This window comes from Cyprinus carpio, chromosome B16, assembly GCF_018340385.1.
Source record: "Cyprinus carpio isolate SPL01 chromosome B16, ASM1834038v1, whole genome shotgun sequence".
Classification (NCBI taxonomy): Eukaryota; Metazoa; Chordata; class Actinopteri; order Cypriniformes; family Cyprinidae; genus Cyprinus; species Cyprinus carpio.
The window spans coordinates 5,055,229-5,077,315 of record NC_056612.1 but is presented as its reverse complement, the minus strand read 5'-3'; the positions used below and the strand labels follow the sequence as shown (position 1 = coordinate 5,077,315).

The following is a 22,087-nucleotide window of genomic DNA, read 5'->3' as shown; positions in this document are numbered from 1 at the left end:
CCCAAAGCTTCCTTCTCAATGGTAGAATAATTTCGCTGATGTCGGTTGAATTTTCGAGAAAAGTAACAAATTGGATGCTCAAAACCGACATCATCCTCTTGAATAAGAACAGCTCCCATGCCTAAAGCACTAGCATCAACTTCCAATTTAAAACAACGTGTACAATCCGGAGCAGCAAGAACAGGTGCACTAGTCAACAACAACTTTGCACCTTCAAAAGCTTGTTGACACGCATCAGTCCAAATAAAAGCATTCGCTGGACTTAACAAACTGGTTAGAGGATGTACTACAGTGGAGAAATTTCGGCAGAAACTTCTGTAGTAACCAGCCATGCCTAAAAAACGACGTAACTCTCGTCTTGTCGTTGGAATAGGAAAGTCAGCAATAGCAGATATTTTGGCACTAACAGGGCGAACTTGACCTTGACCTACTTCTTTGCCCAAATAGGTGATCGTTGCTTTACCGAATTCGCACTTAGCCAGATTAATTGTCAGGGAAGCATCAGCCAATCTTTCAAAAACTGTCCGAAGAACAGTCAAATGCTCGGACCAATCAAAAGAATAGATTACTAAATCATCAAGGTAGGCATTACAATTTCTCACTCCTGACAACACAATGTTTACAAGGCGCTGAAAAGTTGCTGGGGCGTTTCGCAGCCCAAATGCCATAACCCGGTACTGCAGGAAGTTATCCGGAGTAACGAAAGCTGAAATATCCGCAGCTCGAGCGGTCAATGGCACTTGCCAATACCCTTTCAGCAAATCTAATTTCGTCACAAACCTAGCAGAACCCAAGTTATCGATGCAGTCTTCCATCCTGGGAAGAGGATAGCTATCCGGTACGGTCACAGAATTTACTTTTCGATAATCTGTGCAAAACCTGAATGTACCGTCAGATTTTGGAACAAGAAGACAAGGAGAACTCCACGGACTATAGCTAGGTTCAGCTAGGTCATTCCTCAACAAATAATCAACCTCAGTCCTCATCACAGAACGTTTCAAACTATTCACACGATAAGCATGTTGCTTGATAGGAGAATTACACGTCACTTGAATATCATGCTGCAATACATGCGTTTGAGTCGGCACATCACTAAACAGCATGGGAAATTCTTGAATTAGCCTCATAACGTCCCATTTCTGTGACTCAAGCAAATTCTCAAGGTTTTCAGACAATTCCTTTTAAAATCTCAGAATTCGAAAGTCTACCACACATTGATAAATCATTACGAAGTGTAACACCATCATCAGGATCACACTCACCAAGAGAAAACCTCAACACCTCGTCCTTCACTATCGTAGGATCAGACACCGCAACAACAGCAGCAGCTAGAACATCAGTAGGAACAGCAACAAGCTTTTTTTTCTCTTCCACAGATTTCTCAGACACCTTTCGAGAACAATATAATTTCAACATGTTAATATGGCATGTACGAAACTTCCGTTTGCGGTCAGGCGTGTGGATTACAAAATCAGTCTCACTCAATCTCTTTGATACCTTGTACGGACCAAAGAAACGAGCAGTCAAAACTGAACCTGGTACTGGTAACAGTACCAAAACTTCGTCACCAGGTTGAATTTCACGCACAACAGCTTTCCTGTCATACCATTTCTTCATGCCCTCCTGAGCAGTGGACAACGATTTTCGTGCAAATGAGCACGCATTATGTAGTCGTTCTCGGAACCGACTGACGTAATCTAGCACATTTTGTTGAGATGACTTAGTGTCATTCAACATTCCGTCTTTCAACACCTTCAGCGGCCCTCGTACGGTGTGACCAAAGACTAAATCTGCAGGACTAAACCCCAGAGATTCTTGGGTTGCTTCACGAACTGCAAACAACACTAATGGTACTCCATCGTCCCATTCTGTACCAGAGCTTAGACAGTACTTTTTCTACATTGACTTCAGCGTCTGGTGAAATCGTTCAATAGCACCCTGGCTTTCAGGATGATACGGGCTCGAGATCCGATGTGAGATACCCAAAGTTTTCAACACTTGTCTAAAAACATTAGAAAGAAAATTCGTACCCTGGTCTGTCTGCACGATTTTTGGCAATCCAAACGTGGAAAAAAACTTTATCAAAGCTTTAATGATGACAGGCGCAGTTATTCTTCTCAAGGGAACAGCCTCCGGAAATCGTGTCGCCGAACACATAATAGTTAACAAAAATTGATTACCTGCTTTTGATTTCGGCAAGGGACCAACGCAATCCAAAATTATATGCTCAAACGGTTCGCAAATGACAGGGATCGGAATTAATGGAGCTGGTGGAATCTTTTGGTTGGGCTTGCCCATCACTTGACACTCATGACATGTGCGGCAATACTTAGACACATCGCTCTTCAAGCCAGGCCAAAAAAAAAAATTGAGAATGCGGTTGTAAGTTTTTGTCACCCCCAAATGACCTGCTAAATCATGATCATGTGCCAAGCTCAACACTTGTTTCCGATAGACAGTAGGTAAAACAATTTGACATACAACATCCCACTCATTCTCCCCAGTCTCTGTGAGGATGCCATTTCCTTAACATCAACCCATTTTCGATCACGTATTCAGCCGCGTTGACTTTATTAGGTTGAGGACTTTCCGCAGCAGAAAAACATTTAGTTAACGACACATCTTCTCTTTGTGCAGTCTTAATTCCTTCATGAGAAATAGGTTCAGCTAACAATTCAGACTCAGCTATTGCTGTATCAGAATGTCTGTCATGTCTAACATTTTCAGATTCTTTTGGACCTGACCCAAAATGTTCCTCGGTGAACACAGGTGACAAAAAAGTGTCGGCCAAAACAATGTCATCTCCAATTCTGCGTTTTTGAGCACGCGTAACTACATTAGCAGCAAATACCTCCGGAAAATTATCAGATATATCACCAAACAGGAATAAAACAGTCAGGTTTATCAACGACTTCGAGCACAGGTGACACTTTACCTCCCGCCAAATCGTTCCCGAGAATGAATGCAACCCCTTTCACAGGAAAGGAAGAACGTATCCCCACCTTAACAAAACCTGAGACCAGGTCACATTGCAAGTGTATCCGGTGCAGCGGTACCTTTACAACACCCATCTCAATCCCTTGAACTAACACACTTGACCCACAAAACATCTGCTCCGACAAAGGAAGTGCATCAGAGACTACAAAAGATTGAATCGATCCTGTATCCCTCAAGATTTGTACCTCTTTCTGCTCTCCAGGTTTACCATTTACGGAGATTAACCCCTTCAACAAAAATGGTTTAAACCCTGAGTCAATCGCATCTTTCTCTAAAACAGCTTTAGGACGCACAGTCTTCACAAAAGTAACAGGCTTTAACTGTCCTTGCTGAGCCTGAGTCTTACGTCTCAGCATTAAACAATCAGAAATAAGGTGTCCCATCTTGTGGCAATAAAAACATTCTCGTGTTTCTTTATTCTGTGGTGAACTGATTTTAGCACGGGTACTTGAATTTTGAGTTGAAAACGAACTCACCATTTTCTCTGGTCGGGGTAAAGCGAACACACTCTTATGCGTTAACACATACTCATCTGCAAGAATCGCAGCTTGTGATAACATGGTGACCTTTTGCTCATTCAGGTACGTGACTACTCGTTCCGATAGACAATTCTTAAAATCTTCTAAAAGCATTAACTCTCTCAACGAACTCAAATCTTGCACGTTGTTAGAAGACAACCATTTATCAAAAAGAATTCCCTTCTCACGGGCAAATTCCACAAATGTCTGAGCTGACTTCTTATGGTTCCTGAAACGTTGCCGATATGCCTCAGGCACCAATTCATATGCACGAAGAACAGCGTTCTTTACGGTATCGTATTGCATGCTTTCCTCTAAGGTTAGTGCAGAACAGACTTCCTGTGCTTTTTTCCAACTAATCGACATTGTAGTAACAGACACCAAACCTCTTTTGGCCAACGAAGTGCAGCAGCCACACGCTCAAAAGCAGCGAAATACGCATCCACTTCGGATTCTCTAAAGTGAGGCACTAAAGCGATCTGTTTACTAACATCAAATGTAATGGTCGAAACATCACTCACAGAATTTTCTGAATTTACTGAAACAACAGGATTAGGCTGCACAGTTCGGCCCGAGACAACCGTCGCTGAATCCAACTCGAGCTGTCGCAGTTTCACCTGTGTCTCAGCTTCAATTTCCAGTTTACGGATTTCTAGGCGTAGCTTAATTTCAGCTTGGCGCGTCTCAGCCCGTTCCTGCGCTTCCATCTGGATTTTGGCTAGGCGGACCCTCAGTCGCGCATCACCCCCAGAGCCAACGGAAAGCGGAGAAAGTGGGTAGAAGGGGGGTAAGCCAGCCTTGGGCTCGGCCTCAACCTCCACCTCAGCATTCTCATCTTCTGCTTCCGCCACATTTCCCACACTAGTCAAACGTTTTTTCCACAGCCGACATGCCAGCCCTCTCACTATCCGCATCTGGAAATAAAAATACTTTTAATTCGACCAAGTGTTTCCAAAATTTCATTCTTAATAATGTGCTTTAGAGATTGCCTCACCACAGGAATGCGATAGTATTCAGCTATCTGCAACAAATCGTCTTTTCTACATCGATCAAAGATTTCTAAAGTTGGATCAGCAATAAATGATTGCAAATCAAAAGTACTCATTGCCAATATTCCACCATACTCACTTCAACATGCACTAATTCCTTTCCAGCGCAGTTCCCCGCACCACACACACACAAAACATAAGCAATATAAAAGTTAGGATGAGCCCCCAAATATGTTACGTCCCTCGTTATTTAGATGTTATTTGTCTAGGAATATTATTAGACGTAACAAAAGTTTTGCATGTGTGTCAATATAGTGACGAGAATCTGTTATTGGAAAGGAACAGACAACCATCCATAACTGAGTTGAAAGATTTTAATTCTCCAACTACAATAAAGTGAAGTAGTAACAAAGGGAAAAATAATAATGAAGAATAATAAAGTAATGAATATTTATAATTAGTACAACGTAACAAGAGTAACCAGAGCAACAGACAATCTGGGGAAGAGGAAGGAGCAAAAGAGTGGTGCTTAAATCAAAAAACTGAATATAACAAAAAGCCCCTTTAACTAAAGTTAAAGAACTAAACTAACTATCAACAAAAAAGGTAGAAAGAAACATCTTCAGCGTACAAGACGCTCTAACTAAACTATACTAACTAAAACAATAACATACATAATTAGCACCACTCCTAACACTAGTGCATCTAATACATCTCCGTAACTACGTGTGCAAATGTAAGTCGCGACCTGCTTACCTGGCTCACAACCTCTCCCATCAGTCTACACAATGTTAAACGATGAACTGAGATGAAGATTTCATGACAGCAACAAACATTTAGCAGGCACTGCAAACACGTAAGCTACCAAGGGCAACACAGTGCGCCTTCAAGCGCAAACAAAGAGAACTGATCTAACTGCAAGATCACAAAAGCAGCGAGCCCCGAACAATAATCAGTCGCTCAGACTGGTCTCTCAAACAAGAGAACCGTCTTCACAGCGTGTGCCAACTCTTTTCCCAACCCAGAGTCTGTTTTCATCCCCCCGCCATTGAAGTTAGAGCCATTCATAAACTACCCGGCGACAGGCGATTGGTGGCGCGATCCCAGACGTCAGCATCCTACGTCAGCTGATTGACAGGCGGACGCTCCAATCGAGCTTCACACCTGAAACAAATAAAGTACACAAACATACACGCCAAGCATATGCAACAACATACGCACAAACAAAAATTACGAAGCGCGGCGTACGTAACAACTGGTATCGGTACCGAATACTGAAATTTTGGTACTGTGACAACAGTATGTAGGAGTAGACATTTCCATGGTTACAAGTGTTGGCAATTGTTGGTTTATTTTCAACAACACAACAATTCCACACAGGCCATGTATGAGTAGAGAGATGGCTTCTCACACACACAAACACATTAGGCGCGTTCGTCTTGAAGCAGCTCTGCACAGAATGATCACTGTATGACATCAAAGTACAGCGAGAGCGATAAGAGAGCACACGGATCCAATTCATTCGAATCGCTCTCGCGGTACTTTGATGTCATACAGTGATCATTCTGTGCAGCGCTGCTTCAAGTCAAACGCGCCTATTGAGACTGAGGCTTGATTAGTAAGAGGACACAGGTGTTCTTATCAGAACTCAGTCAACCAATCAGATCACAGCAGAATTTTCTACACTACAAGTGCATGTTGAGTACAATTAAGCACATTTCTTTTTCACAAGCATAGCCAACTTAAATCTCTTCCAACAAAATCATTGTCAAAAGGACCTGTATTATCAATTGCTTTATAGCTGTTTGCTCTAATCAGAGTTGATTTGAGGTCAAAGACATAAATGCATCAAGCTGCAGGCATGTAATGGAAAAGCTCACACAACAGAAGTTCTGTTCGTCATGCAATTATTTTCTATAAAAATGCAGTTCATAGTGAAATGTGTTAAACTGCTGGAAGGACAAAAGACCCCATGCATTTATCATGAATGTAGTCCACAAGAGCAGTGTGCAACATTCTGAGTGTTGCAGTACAAGCCTTCTGTGTCGAACAGAGCAGAAGCTGTTATTCACTGAAAATCTTCCCACATGCATGCAGATACCAAAAGTGTTTGTGATGGCATATACTAGCTTCTTGCAGGTTTTTTTTTTAATATACAGAATGACATTTAAGAGGGGGAGATGTTTTGTGAATAATGACTTAAATTTGAGTTTGTTTACTACAACTATATAAGTACAGAAGAGTCATATGGGCTACTGTCATTATAATTTAATATTTTTTGAAGCTTGACAAAGTGGTTACTATGAACTGTCTGTCATTGTACAGAAATTAGTACCTTGAACAATCTTCCTTTTCTGTTCAATAGAAAAACCTTTTAAAATTTTTCCTCACAATTTTGACTTTTTTTTTTTTAGGAATCATAATTGCTAGATATAATCTCGGAATGCATAAGATATAAATGCAGAATTCCAAGATAAAACCTTGGAATGCTGAGTCCAAAAGTCCAAATTGTGAGGTTTAAAAAAAAAGAAAGAAATCGGCAAGTCATATTGTTGCTGTTTGCTCTCATGAGGGTTGAAATGAGGTCAGAGCCAATCTACGCTCCAAACTCCAAACCAAACAGCAGCTCTGTTCTGTGTGACTGAAGTGTGAATGAATGACCCACTTGCTAAACCGCTCATGTCTCTTTAACAAACCTGGGTCCAGCAGAGAAGGGCACAAAAGCATGCGGTGACCTCTCAGCAACATTCTCCGGCAGAAACCTCAACGGATCAAACAGCTGTGGACAACACAACACATTAAATACATTTAGAAAACACACCAAAGACATAAATTATTATATTAATGAAATTAAATCATCAAAAACTTTTTTTAAATACATTGTACAAATTGGCAATTGTTACCTTCAAGACCTATTTCTACTTGATTTAAGTCATATAATTTGGGTTATTTCTGATTTGAATATTTCAGTGGCTTTTTAAATATATTTATATGTACAAACATTATAATACTTCATAATTTTATGAAGTCTTACAATATTGTCTTCTATTAAGGAATATTACAAACATAAAATATAAGGTTTATGGTTAAAATATGGTTTTGTTCATAAACCACATACAGTATATTCTTCAATTGTTTTGCAGATGTGTATTTTGTATTATATTACCTAGGGGTCCAAAATGATGATAACAAAATTACATTTAAATTTGGAAATAATTTAAGATTTAGATATTTTTATTAGATTAAATTGATTAAAAGATGAATAAAAATGTTTATGGTTATAGAATTGGTTATGATTTCATTATTTCTATAGAACTAGTCAGATGTGAGTAAATGATTGTCATTCATTCAGTTTTTGTTCATTTTCACTTAAACTAAATATATATGCAAATGGTTTACTTTTAATTTTGGACTCCACTGTTCACTTCTTTTTAAATGATTATTTTTCAGTCATTATTCTGTTGTAACTGAGCTATGTTATGTACTGAATGATATTTCAGATATGAAGAATGCACACATACATATGGATTCTCCCACACTGAGGCATTCATGTGGATCCCATAAATGCTGACTCCAATGGTACAACCTTTGGTACAAGAGTAAAACAGTGTTTTAAGGCATGCAGTAATGTATTCCGCCTGCAGTACGTTCACTGTTTTGTGATGAACTGATAACATTTGGTGTCATAGGCCAAGTTACTGAAGAACAAGCAGCCAGGTTAATGTTTGATCAGATGTAGGTCATCATATCTGTTTAAAGGTGTAGGCAGGTCATAAAGCAGTAGGCAGCAGTCTGTCAAACTTCATACTCACTGGAAACCAAAACACTGAAACCATTAAGTGAAATATTATATCAAGGTCAGCCTTTGTAATAAGTGTGTCCATGTTGGCTTATGCTGTTGCTTCTCACAAAATGTTTGGGTTTTATAACTGATGCATTTGGGGAAACTATATGGTCCCCTTCAGAAGCAATAATGAACTTGATCAATCAAAAATGTACGCACAAAAGTTTCTCTAAAAATGTTTTCTTGCAAAACATTTAGATGGTGACCAGTGACTGTCTTGCTCCAAAAGGACAACAAGTGCCATAAAGTACTATTAAAAGTACCGTTAATGTAGAATATGACTTGTGCACTTGTCTGCTTTGTGTGAGGAACAAACTGAAATATAGGCCTACCTTCAGGTACAGTCCGTCCATCAAAGAAGGTCAAGGGTTTAGTCAACTTTCGTGATATTCCCGGGACAGGAGGGCAAAGCCGCAGGGATTCTTTAATGCACATTGTGGTATAAGGAATTTTATTAAGGTCTTCCCTGAAACATAAGCAGAGAGGAAAGTCTCAGAGAAACTGACAGTGAATAAGGCATTACTGACATCTGAAAATGTTTAGTAGTTGTGACATCAGTGTGCAGGATTTCTGTTTGTGATATGCTCATGAGAGCAGTGAAATCAAGGTGTAATGAGTGGGATGTGAATTGGTTTGCTATGAATGATCACAGTCTGTTTTCTTAAAATCTGAGCAGAGTTGAGTCATTTGGTTTTTGTACTGTATAATGTGTATATAGATTAAACAAGACAAAAATAATGATTATGTCAGTGTGTTTCGCTGTGAAATGCTTTGAGTCTTAAAATGAAATTAGATACAGTACCTGCCAATTGTAAAATATTTAATTCATTTAATTCATGATTTATTTAAGTGGGGAAAAAAACAATGATTTTGGTTTCGATTATAAAAATAGACATTTGAGATAATTATTTGGGAGACAGTGAAGACTATGTAGCATTTAATTTTTACAATTTATCACTTTATTCATTTCCGTAGTCGATTAATAGCTGAATACTATAGTGTTAGACAAAAAATTTAAAGCACTTTTTATATCATTGCATCTTTTTTTCTATTATTTGTAAAATTTTTATTACTGACTGTTTACTTGTCTTCGTTAATTATTTGAGGACTTTTTTACTTATGCCGAGTTCACACTGTATGATTTTCAAAGTTGTGGGTCCATTAGTTAGCCCAGTATTAGTTTTTTTTTTTTTTATTGAAGTTGCATGACATAAATACACATTTGGTCATATAATACATATTTTGTCCTACAACATCTTTTTCCCCCAGAACTAAATGAACCCCCCCCCCTTCCAACCACAATAAAAAAAAAAAAAAAAAAAAAACAGATTAAATTAAAATAAACTGGTAGCAATAACAAACAAGGGGAGTGTCCCAGGTATTCTATTTTACACAAAGTCCGATCTTATTGGTCTAATAAATTCAAGAATCCATTCCACAACCTCTCAAACCTATCCATTTCAAATCTAACAGTGTACGTCAGTTTCTCCATAATGTATATATCATGCATCACATCAATCCAATTTTCCCTTCTTGGCGCATCCACCTTTAGCCACTTCCTAGTAATTCCCTTTTTTCCTGCTAGTAGCATAATTTTAAACATTTTACAATTCAGATTTTTTTGCCTTCCATATTAAGTCTTCCCAAATAAAATGTGTCAAAATTGAAAGGGAGATTAACCCGTAATATCTTGTCCATCCAATATTTCTCCATCGAAGGACAACTCCAGAAAATATGAACATGATTTGCTTTCTGTTCCCCACATTCCCGCCAACAGCTTGTATCCCGATATTTTGTCTGAGCTGGAGTTCTAAAATATCTCACTAAGTTTTTCCACCCATGTTCCCTCCAAGTTAAGGATGATGTCACTCTCCATATTTGTTGAGTGAGATCTTCCCATTCTTCATCCATCAATTTTATATTTGCTTCATTTTTCCATTTTTATTTTATGTAGTGTGTATCGTCTCCTTTTAAAGTTTCTATCCATGATTATATCTTCTAAATTAGTTTCTTGTTTAGTTTAGATTGGTATGCGGAAATCAAGAGTTTAATAATGTTTACCTCAACATCAAAATTTTCCTTTTTTATATCATGCTCTAAATAATGCCTCATTTGCAAAAATCTATAAAAATCTTGATTTACCAGACCAAATTGTTCTTTGATTTCTTCAAAACTTTTACACTTCTTATTTTCTAATAGTTCCCAAAACATATGAGGGCCTTGTTCCCAATTTTTAAATTTATTATCTCTTCTATTAGGGGAAAATTCTGTATCATATCCTATCCACCTCAGCAGCTTATTGTTGTGTGTCAATTTGTTCTTTGTAACAATTTCAAACCACACTTTAAGTGAAATGTCAATCCATGGATTGGGTATATTTTCCGATTGATGCCTGAATTTGTTATCCCCGATAAATGCCTGTATTGGAGCTTCCGTTGTCGTTTTCAATTCAATTTCTTTCCACCTAGCAGAGTAGGAGGGATTACATAAGTTCAACAAAGGCTTTATTTGCGCTGCTTGATAATAACTTTTTAAGCACGGGAGAGCAGTCCCCCTTCACCTTAGACAGTTGTAATGTTTTATACCTTATTCTAGGTTGTTTTCCTTGCCAGATATATCTTGAAATAATTTTATCCCATTCTATAACTTCCCTGTCCAGTATCTCCACTGGTAGATTCTGAAATAGATATAACACCCTGGGAAGAACATTGGTTTTAATCACCTCTACTCTAGATGTAAGAGTCATAAAGGGGATTAAATTCCACCTTGCAATATCTTCTTTTATTTTGGATATTAGTGGGTCGTAATTTGCTGATTTCAACTGGCCAATATCTTTTGTCAAATTAAATTTTAAATCCCACTTAATTTTATAATTTTCTTTAACAGCTTCAGAGGGGCTATAATTAAAAGTGAGGACTTGTGTTTTCTGTACATTTATTTTGTATCCGGACATTTGACCAAACTTTGCAAATTCTGACATGAGTGCTGGCACGGATGTATCAGGACTAGATAAGAATATTAGAACATCATCTGCGAAAAGTGCAAGCTTCTGACATGTACCCTTTATCTCTATGCCTTGTATTTGTGCTTTTTGTTTTATGGATTGGCTAAGTGGTTCCAAAAAAAATGAGAAGAGAAGGGGACTAGCCGAACAACCCTGCCTACATCCGCGCCTTAATGAAATAGAATTGGAGAAACTACCATTAATCTTAATCCTAGCCGTTGGGTCGGTATATAAGGCTTGTATTGTCCTAATTATTATATCATGGAAGTTAAATTTTTCTAACACACTGTAAAGGAAATCCCACCTGACAGAATGCTTTCTCCGCGTCCATTCCCATAATCACTGCTTCAGTATGGTTTTCTTTAATATGCTGCAACACATGTAAGGCCCTTCTTATGTTATCTTGCATTTGTCTTTCTTTAATAAATCCCGTCTGGTCCAGCTGAATAATACTCAGTAAGATTTTTTCAATACGCCTAGCCAATATTACAGTGAAAAGTCTATAGTCCTGATTCAGGACACTAATAGGTCTATAACTGGAACAGTCCAATTCATCCTTGCCCTCTTTAGGGATTACTGAAATTATAGCTTCCCGCCATGAATATGATATTTCCCCCTTCTTTAACACCCAGTTAAACGTTCTTCCTAACATTGGGATTAATGATTCCCTGAACAACTTGTACCACTCTGAGGAGTATCCATCTGCTCACGGAGACTTATTCACTTTGAGTTTAGAAATAGCAGATCTTATTTCCTGAGCTGTAATCTCTGATATCAGGCATGAAGTTTGTTCGTCTGTTACCTTTGGTACTGAAAGTGTGTCTAAAAAGGCTTCTATGTCTGCTTTATTATCGATGAATGGTTGGTCTTAAAGTTGTTTATAATATAATTCAAAACATTTTTGTATGTCTGCTGTCTTATGCCTTATTGTTTTATTGTGAAAGTCCCTAATCTTGTATATATTACTTCTGGCCTCCTGCTTTCTTAACTTATATGCCAGTAATTTTGTTGATTTACTACCTGCTTCATAATACCATTGTTTTGTAAACAGTAACCTTTTTTGTATATCTGCTGAATAAATATCATTTATCTCTGCTTTTTTCTTCCTAATTTCCTGATAAATTTTATCATTCGGCCTTTCTTTATGTTCCTGTTCTACTTTTTGTAGATCCAACTGTAATGCAACAAGATTTTTTTGTCTCAATTTTTTTAAATAAGCAGACTTGGCAATTATTTTCCCTCTTAACACCGCCTTACACGCGTCCCATAGTACTGGTGGGGACACTTCCCCATTATCGTTCTCCTCTAAATATCTTTGAATTTCAAATTTTAATTCTTCTTTAATGTCTCCTTTTAATATACTGGTATTAAGTCTCCAGAATGTTGTTTCTTTTTTTTAGATGTCAACGCCAAAGTTGCATAAACCGGACTATGATCAGATAAGTCCACCACCCCTATCTCACAATTCCCCACCATATATCTATCTTTATTGTACATTAGGATGTAATCAATTCTTGAGTATATTTTGTGTGGAGATGAGTAAAAAGTGTAGTCCTTGGTTGTAGGATTCAGCCTTGCTTTCTTCATTTTACTTAGAATTTTACTTCTTTTAATTGGGTTGAGAACACCATTCACATTATAGGAAACCACTTTAATTACGTTTTTTTGCATAACCATATTTTAGGTCTAATTGTTCTCATTACTATCCCCAATCCACCCCATATGCTACCATATAAACACACAACCATGAGCCTAACAGAACCGGCTCTAAAACAATTTTTCCCCAAATCACAAAACAAAAACAAAAGGACTTCCAATGTTAAGGTCATTCTCTCGACCTCATCTGAGCCTAAAAAAGACTCGGAGGGATAGCCTCTGGCCCTTACGGCCAGGGGGCCCTCGCTGCAACCCAAATCTAACAAAAAGTACATACCATAACTCGGAGATTACAGTCCCGACAATTGTACCTTAATTTGAGGGAATTCTTCTTCTATCTCTCACCTTGAAAAAAAAAAAAAAAAAAAAAAAAAAAAAAAGGAGCAAGGAAGTCCTGGAAACATCTGGAAACCCCTGAATCAGTCGTTTGCCTCCGGCGTCCTCCTAAAAGCTTGCAGTCTCTGCTTATACCCAGGTCTAGCATCCGCTTGTCTTCCATCGTTGGCTCCTCGGTCACGGCGACACTCAATTCACATAACCCTCCACATCACGTCCTCCGTGGACTGCACGACCTTCACTTGATAGCCCCTGTCAGCCATGTCCTTCGTCGCCTCCTCCGCTGAATCATATGTGCATGTCCCGCCATCGTAAAATACTCGGAGACGTGCTGGAAATGCTGTTTGGAAGCGTATCTTCTTATCCCTGAGCACTTTGTTTGCCTCCACGTATTTTTTCCGCTGTTTCAAGATCTCTGGTGCATAATCATGATCTATAATTATCTTCTTGCCTTCATACTCGAATCCCTTCTTCACGATTACTTCCTTGCATCTGTAACTGCGAAACTTCACCACTACTGATCTCGGTGGTGCGTCTTTTGGGGGTAACGTACCCAACGACCGGTGAGCTCGTTCAATTGTGAGTTCCAGGGACGGCGGTAATTCAAGCTTTTCTCTCAGGAGGGTCTCGATGAAAGCGACCATCGACTGAGCCCCTTCTTCCGCTCCTTCTTTTAAGCCGTGAATCCTGATGTTGTCCCTTCTCAAATGGCCCTCTTGATCCGTCAGTTTAGCTGCAACTTGATTTTGTAACTCTAAAAGTTCCAAAGTGGCGTCCTCGATATTTTTTATCCGGTCTTCTGACTCCGTTATGCGCCGCTCTGCCTCATCCATCCTGCTATCTATTTTTTGTATGTCCTCCTGAATTACTTTGAGGCTTTCCCCGTTCTCACTGCGAAAATCTCTTATCTCTTGCGGCACAATGTCCAGAGTTGCCATGTTATTAGATGAATCCTGCCGAACTAGCTCATCTGTTTTGCTCGTGGCTTTGCTAACTTCGTCCTCGGCTAACGTTGGCCTCGTTGCTAGCCCTGACTGACTTTCGACGTCTCCTATATTTCCAGTGTTGTTTCCAGTCTTCCTCGCTTTCCCTCTTGTCATGATCTTACCCCCTTCCTTTAATATCCTAATTTTGATGTTTCCAATCTGAGACAAGGGGTATTTTAAAACGTACTCTCTCTTACTAGAGCTGTTACTCTATGCTGCCGCCATTACCAACGCCAAACCGGAAGCCCTCAGCCCAGTATTAGTTTCTAATCGGGAAATTTTGCTAGCATCTAAAATTTTGATACCATGGCAAACTCATTTCCAGCAAAATATACTTGATATACACTCACCAGCCACTTTATTAAATCCACCTGTTTAACTGCTTATTAACACAAGTATGTAAACAGCCAATCACATGGCAGCATTTGTGCATGTAGACGTGGGCTGTATCCGAATTCGCCCCCGATACCCTTAAGTAGGGCACTCTTTGAGGGGACAGCCATTTTTAGTGGACAACCAGTGGACATTATCGACCCATTAAAATCAAGCAGCCATATTTTTCCCACGATCATACCATTATTACCAACCTAGGAGCCTACACTCCACAAGTCAACTGTCCAACCCATTGTCACATGAGTAATAACAGTAATGACAGTACCAGTCCACTGTGTCTTTTCCATCCAGAACCTGCAGGATCTCCTCTCTGCATTTCTCCTGGTGCTCAGGGTTACATGCCAGATTGTAGAAGATCCAAGATATTCCACTGGCCGTGGTGTCATGGCCTTCAAACATGAATGTGTCCACCTCAGCCCTGATATCTTCATCTGACAAACCCTGCTGATGCTCGTCCTGTGAGCGACAAAAATATCTCTAACATCGATGATAGATGATACAATGGCACTATGCAATATGCAACAAAATATCAGCTATTTTCATTTATATTCTTTAAATATAAGAGTTGTGTAAGTGCTTGAGAATATCATACTCGGGCAGACAGAAGAATATCCAAAAAGTCCAAATATCGTTTGTTTTTAACAATGCCCTGTTCCTCCTCAATCTTCAAGACTTCTTTCCTCTTTCTGATAACTTCCGCTAAAAAAAAAGAAAGAAATCTAAATGACATGATAGCTTTATAGCTTCTTTTCTTACAGATTTACAAATCCTTTCAAAAATTTGGGGTTGTGAGATTTTGTAGTGTCTTTGAAAGTAGTCTCTTCTGCTCACTAAGGCTGCATTTATTTGATTTAAAATACAGTAAAACTTAAATATTATTATCACTTGAAATAATAATTCTCAATGTGAATATATAGTAACATTTATTTCTGTGATCAAATCTGAATTTTCAGCATCATTACTCCAGTCTTCAGTGTCACATGATCTGCAGAAATCATTCTAATATGCTGGTTTGCTGCTCAAGAAACATTTCTGATTATTATCAATGTTGAAAACAGGGGTGTATTCCAGGAAGCACGGTTAACTTACCATCTGTTAAATCCTGAACTCTCAGTTGATTTACCCCAAACCTTGCTTACTCAAGGTATGTGGCTCCAAAAACGTGTCTGGGAGTATGATCCTGATTAAGACTCAAGACATTCTCAACAGAGTGATGAATCGACGAGTAACTAGTGTTTTTTTTTAATTTATACAGATAACTGATATGACAATAAAATATAATAACCATATTAGTTAGATACAATACAGTTATGTATATATATATAAGTCCCGGTCACGCTCACTGAAGGTCAGTAGACCATGCGCTGATCATGCACGCGCTGGCTGATCATAAACGCCCACTGAACGACAGATCATCCGACGAAGCGCGAAAAATTCAGACGCCCATAGCGCAGAAGTGAACTAAACCTGGAACATAACCAGCTCTGGAGCAGGTTATCTTCAGAGAGCAAGTTACTATTGTTAATTACATAAGCTCTGAAACTAACCTCCGATTTTGGAACCGAAAGCTGAGGTTATCCGCTCGCTTATCCTCCAACACACCAGTCCCCATTAATGAGGTGACGAGTTGAATCAGGTGTAATAATTGCTGTGTAATATTTTTGTGAAAACTGCTCAGTCTCAATTCTTTGATGAATATAAAGCTAAAAGAACAGCATTTATTTTAAATAGAAATCCTTTACTGTCACTTTTGATAAATTTAATGCAAAAAAATCTAAAATAATAATAATAAAATAAAATAAAGAACAGAAAACATCATACTGACCCCAAACTTTTGAATGGTAGCATATATTCTGGTTTAACTAAGATACATAAGCGGGTATGTGTATAATAGTAGCCCATGAGCAGGCCCAGACTCAATAGAATCTATGGAGTTTCACAAAATCTGCGGAATTCTGAAAAATGGATTTGAATTTTAAACTGGTTTTCAAACAGCTTTCCTTAATCCTCAATAGATGGATTGGTGGGATGCACAAACAAACAACAGTATTGAATACATACATACATACATACATACAAATATATATTAGAAAGACATATGCAGCCATATTATAAAACGTCCAAAACCTCATTTAATTCATATGGTCAAAAATCACAGTTAGAGTTAAACTAATCGTTGCATGATTGGGTGAATGATTGTGGCTTAGCAAAAAAACGACACCTGTATGATTGTGTGCTATTCTGGCCGCCTTCCTGAATTTGTATCCATGTGGACTGAGATGAAATATGGCCTTGCTGTGGTAAGGAAACACTCTGAACCTGACGTTCACCAGGTGGCAGAGGTCATACACCGCCTGGATGTACGGGTTGGTTCCACTGCAAAGAGATCAGCAAGGTTATACTGAAAGGAGACGGATGTGTACAAAAGGACGGGGTAAAGGAGTATGAACTGACCTGTCTGTCTGACAGTTGCTGTTACAGCTGAACGCACATTTCATGATGCTGTCCAGCGTCATCAGACTTACATGCTTAAACAGTTCAAACGACTCTCCCGATTTGCCATAAACTTCCCACTTATCCTGAAAGACAGAAAAATAAATGACTCAAAACTATAACTAAAACATAGCAATCAAAAGACAAGCTTTTTAAATAATTCTATTAATAATTCAATTCGTTTAAGTGTATCAGGTCACCCAGCAACACTGTAAAAATGAAATGATCAATAAGTCATAGAGGCATGTACTTTTCAAAAAAATCATTTTACCTTCAATTGTTTGGACAAACAAATAGTCCTGCCCCAATATTAAATAATTGGTTGTGAAAATGTTGTTGCTTCGGGTTGGTTGAGATGATTAAACAAGCAGAGAAATTTCTGCAGCAGTCTTACAGTTGTGCACATTAATTGCTGGGACAGGATAAACTGTTTTTAACATAAATTGCAAGTAAATAATGATATTTTTGATTTTTGGGTGAACTATTCCTTTCACATACAAGCATGACTTTGGTTGAATCAGAAACAAGTTTCACATAAGGCTTCAGAACATCATAATGGAAACCAGGAGTGAGAAGCCGTCTGTGCCGAAACCACTTCTGTCCAGTAGACACAAGCAAGCCATCGCCTGAGGAGACAGTCACGAGTCACTCTACTGATGATAACAGAATACCACAGAATGAATGATGACTTGAGATGGTAAGAAATGACCTTCATTGTCTAAACAGACTAAAATGTCTTAATACTCTCTTGGTGTCTGTGCCATGCACTGGGCATTGCTAGTGAATAAATTGTGAGAAAACTGTGTTTGAGTTTATTCTCTAACAATAAGACAGACTTGACCGTAGTTGAAGAAACACCCAATAATAAACCTAATAGTAGATTAATAAAGAAATCGTTTTCAATATTACGTGTGATCTTACCTAACCAAGGGATGAAAAACTTGTATGCATAATCATCTTTGGGTTCTGTAAATAAAGCGAAAAGAAAAAAAATCATCTTAAAATGCTGGTTTTGGGTGTAAATATTTCAGAAAGAATAATCTTGTGATATGAATCTTTAGAGCACCTGTAGTGGTGAGAAGGGTCTTCACATATGATGGGTGGTGGATGTTCAGAATGGACAATGATGGGCCAAACCACAGCGGAAAAGCAAAAGGATACTGTCCACTCCACTTCATAATCTTTTCCAAATCATGTCCATCCTGGCGAAACTATGAATATAAAAAGGTCTGTGTAACTGTAATTGACAATAAAACACGTTTCAAGAACAAATTGCGCCCTCAATTTATTAATTTCACGTGTATTCTACCGACTGCTGCTGAAGAATGTGAATGCAATGCAAGGCTGTTGTGTTTATTGCTGCACAATATAATTATGTAATTGTTTAGTTAGTGAATAGACAAGAGCTCAGGCATGAGGTTTCATCCCTCCAAGATAACAAAAGCAATGGCTACATTGTGTATTATGACTGTTATACAATGACTTTTCAAAGTTGTAATTCAAACAAAAAATACTGGAGTACGTTTTACAAGAAAATATTAATTTTGTAAATAATACCCAAAATAAACAAAAATATAAACATAAAAAAAACATAACAAATATTAAATATGATCATATATAAAATATTATGATGATTTAAATTTTTTTTGTAGAATAAAACTACAAAAAGGTATTCTAATTAAATAACAGATGTTCGAAAGCACCAGAAAAAGCATGCACTGACTACAGTGGACTCCAAAGCAGAGACAGTCACTGTTTGAGGTTGTGTTGTTACCTCCTTGACGTGTCCGATGAGCCAGTGTGCAGGTGGTCCTGGAAAAGCCTCCATACTTCGGATCCCTCTTCTCCTCATAACCAGTAATTTAACCACTATCGCCGAGCACACAAGCAACGCGAGAGCGAAGACATGATTCACGGAGAGCGACTCCAGACTCAACGGGAGACTCGAGTAAAGCTGCATAACGAGAGGAGACTGTCGCGCTCGGGGCCCGCTGACACTGAGCTCGATGTGGGAGAGAGGAAGTGATGTGTGTGTGTCTGTGTGTGTGTCTGTGTGTGTGTGTGAGAGAGAGGCGGACTTTCTACTGGACAAGACAAACAACCTTGTATACTAGAAGAAATAAAGACTTCCGTCACCATCTGGTTTTATGAGAGCTAGCTGGTGTGAATACATTGTAAAAACCTATTTTTTCTTCCCTCAGGTAATAAAAAAAAATTAGCAATATCACAGAATCTTCTTCTTATTCTTATTATTTACTTTAACTTAATTTGGATAACAAAAGTATTTTAAGTGTGAACTAAAATATAGCCTACGTCAAATAATTTTTATGAAACTTGTCAATGTAGCCTGTTTTTTAAATATATATATTTTAAACACATTTGTAATGATGACGACGCAATAATCAGATTTGGAATAATAATTCATGCAAAACAAAACAAAAATACACAAATATAACAAAAAACAACATAAATACTTTAGTATGCTAGTCAACACATTAACGTGGAGTCAGGGCCACTTCTGGCAAAGATGGTTACATTAATATTGCAATAATTAACATAAAACTGTTTTAAACTTGACTTAAGGCCTTTACAGTATCTTATAATGTTAACTACGTTTAATGTCATGAATTTGTCAAAAACAAATGATCTGCGATAAAATTTAAAACAAAAAAAAAAACAATATTAAAAGTGCTTTATAGGACAGAACATTATCTAATATTTATAACAATAGCAAATCTATATTTATGTAAAGCAGCAGGTCATTCTTATACACGCTTGTATGTATTTTGAACGCGCTCCATTGCGCTCTCAGGTGATTCATTCACCTTCATTCGCGCAGCGTGGGCGGAGTCTCGTACCTGTGCTCATGAGCGCTGCCCGCGATGTTTGTGCGGGTTGGATACAAACAAAACAATGTATAATTGACGACGTGAAGCGGAGGGGTCTTGATCAGCCTGAAGGGGTTTATTCTGCGAGAACAACCGGCTGGATGTGCATTATCCCGCTTAATATATTCAAATAGAATTTTATTTTAAATAGTCAATTTTTTTTACAGTATTACTGATTTTGCTGTATTTTTGTTCAAATAAATGTAGGTTTGAGCAAAAGAGAATTCTTTCAAAAACTTTTGACTGGTAATAAACACTAGGGTTGGACTCTATTTCAGCATTAAACATATATAAACAAAAATACACACAAAATTTCTAAAAAAACAAAAATTCACCAATAAATTTGTATTTTTCAAGATTTTTGTTTATTTTATTTTTTTTACCAAACTTTGTAAAACGATGATTCTCAACTATGTTATAACAGAATGATTCAATATACCATTTTTCAATATACCATTTTTTGCAAAATGTGTGTAAAATGTCCATAAACGGGTTTTTCTCATTATATACAATGTATCTATAAACTAAATCTAATTTGCATATTAATGTGTTTTTGGGGCAACATGTAATGAAAAAAGAAGTGTAATAATGGGAGTAATGATTGACAAGATTTTCATAATATATAATATTCCATAGGAATATTGAAATATAATTTATTTCCCTATTCATTTGTTATGTCTCCCAAAATGCGTAATAAACATGCTTTTAAAACTTTATTCATCATAAAAACAAAATAATAAAATCAAAGACCTTTATCTAAAAAAAAAGTCATATTTTGATTTGAAACCCCATAACATTTTCCTGAGATGTTGATTTATGACAAACAATTTAAAAATTTGACAGATTTAAATGATAATTACAAAATATTATCATATTTCCATAAGAGTGTCACTAAATTAATATCAGACATATCTGAAGACCAAGGAGAGGGAGTGGTCCTGGTGAAACATCCAAACATTTAGTATTTCTGAAAAGCCCTGAATGTGCTCTGTACAGGACATCAATACTTAAAACCATGGCATGTATAGTCTCAGAGAAATTCACTAAAATATAATGTCCTCATATGAGGCCGCAGGGTCTCGTAAAGTTAAAATAAGTGTACTTTAAAGCACAACAAAAGATTATTAAAATAATTATTTAAAATGTACTTTGAATATTTTTTTTATTTGATATTATTACAAAGTGCACTTTTTAAATGTGTACTTTTAAGTACACTTATGTGACCTTTCATTTTATTAATATTACAGTATCTGCAAGTACAGTTTTTAAGAATTTACAGGAAGGTGCTTACAATTTGCACACTACAAGTGCACATTCAAACTTCCATCCCAGGGCAAATAAAACTGCTAAATACACTTTGCAATAATGATAAAATTAATCATTAAGCTAGCTACACATCAACATCCTTACATAACGCTTCTCCGAGCAGTACTTTGTTCAGATATAATCAAATGTAATTATGTTTTAATCTCGATGTTACACATTGTACAGTGTTATAATGTCTGTTTATGCTATTAATTTAAAAGTGTTGAGGTTTTTACACACTCGTTCATTCATTCATGAGTGGACAAACATAAAGAATAAGTCTAACATCAGAGCAAAACGTTTTGTCTGTGTTTCTAAGACCAAGAGGAATGTGCGGTTTTTGTTTATGTGTGGCTTCAGATGGTTCAAAATCATTCTCTAAATGTGTCATATTTTAAATACTTGATAAATCATTCATGTTTGCAAGAGATTAATGCAAATATTTTGTGCAGAAATATGTGTGTATCAAGTGCATAAAACATAATACAAATAAATGATGAATAAATGATCACTTTTGGTGAAGAACTTGTTAAATGGAAAGCTTGAAGAAAGACACTTTCATGACTTAACACACTTAAGCACACTTTTAAAAAGTGCACTTTGAAAGTTTTACTTTGAAGTACATTTTAAATTATGTTTTAATAATATTTTTGTTGCGCTTTAAAGAAGTACACTTAA

The 22,087-nt window shown here is 37.3% G+C and overlaps 1 protein-coding gene across 1 annotated transcript in view; it reads right to left on the bottom strand.

Moving 5' to 3' along the window:
- Window positions 1-19,288, bottom strand: part of LOC109111371 (cytochrome P450 4B1) — a 33,513-nt gene extending 14,225 nt beyond the window's left edge. Inside the window, exons 1-11 of the mRNA XM_042740412.1 lie at window positions 18,991-19,288; window positions 18,283-18,427; window positions 18,138-18,182; window positions 17,715-17,842; window positions 17,178-17,302; window positions 16,945-17,099; window positions 15,316-15,422; window positions 14,989-15,179; window positions 8,681-8,814; window positions 8,026-8,090; window positions 7,201-7,283 (exon numbers count right to left, since the gene is read on the bottom strand). Coding sequence (XP_042596346.1) covers window positions 7,201-7,283; window positions 8,026-8,090; window positions 8,681-8,814; window positions 14,989-15,179; window positions 15,316-15,422; window positions 16,945-17,099; window positions 17,178-17,302; window positions 17,715-17,842; window positions 18,138-18,182; window positions 18,283-18,427; window positions 18,991-19,176 — 1,364 coding nt within the window. The 5' untranslated portion in view covers window positions 19,177-19,288. The remainder of the gene's footprint in view (window positions 1-7,200; window positions 7,284-8,025; window positions 8,091-8,680; window positions 8,815-14,988; window positions 15,180-15,315; window positions 15,423-16,944; window positions 17,100-17,177; window positions 17,303-17,714; window positions 17,843-18,137; window positions 18,183-18,282; window positions 18,428-18,990) is intronic.
- Window positions 19,289-22,087: the final 2,799 nt, after the last annotated feature.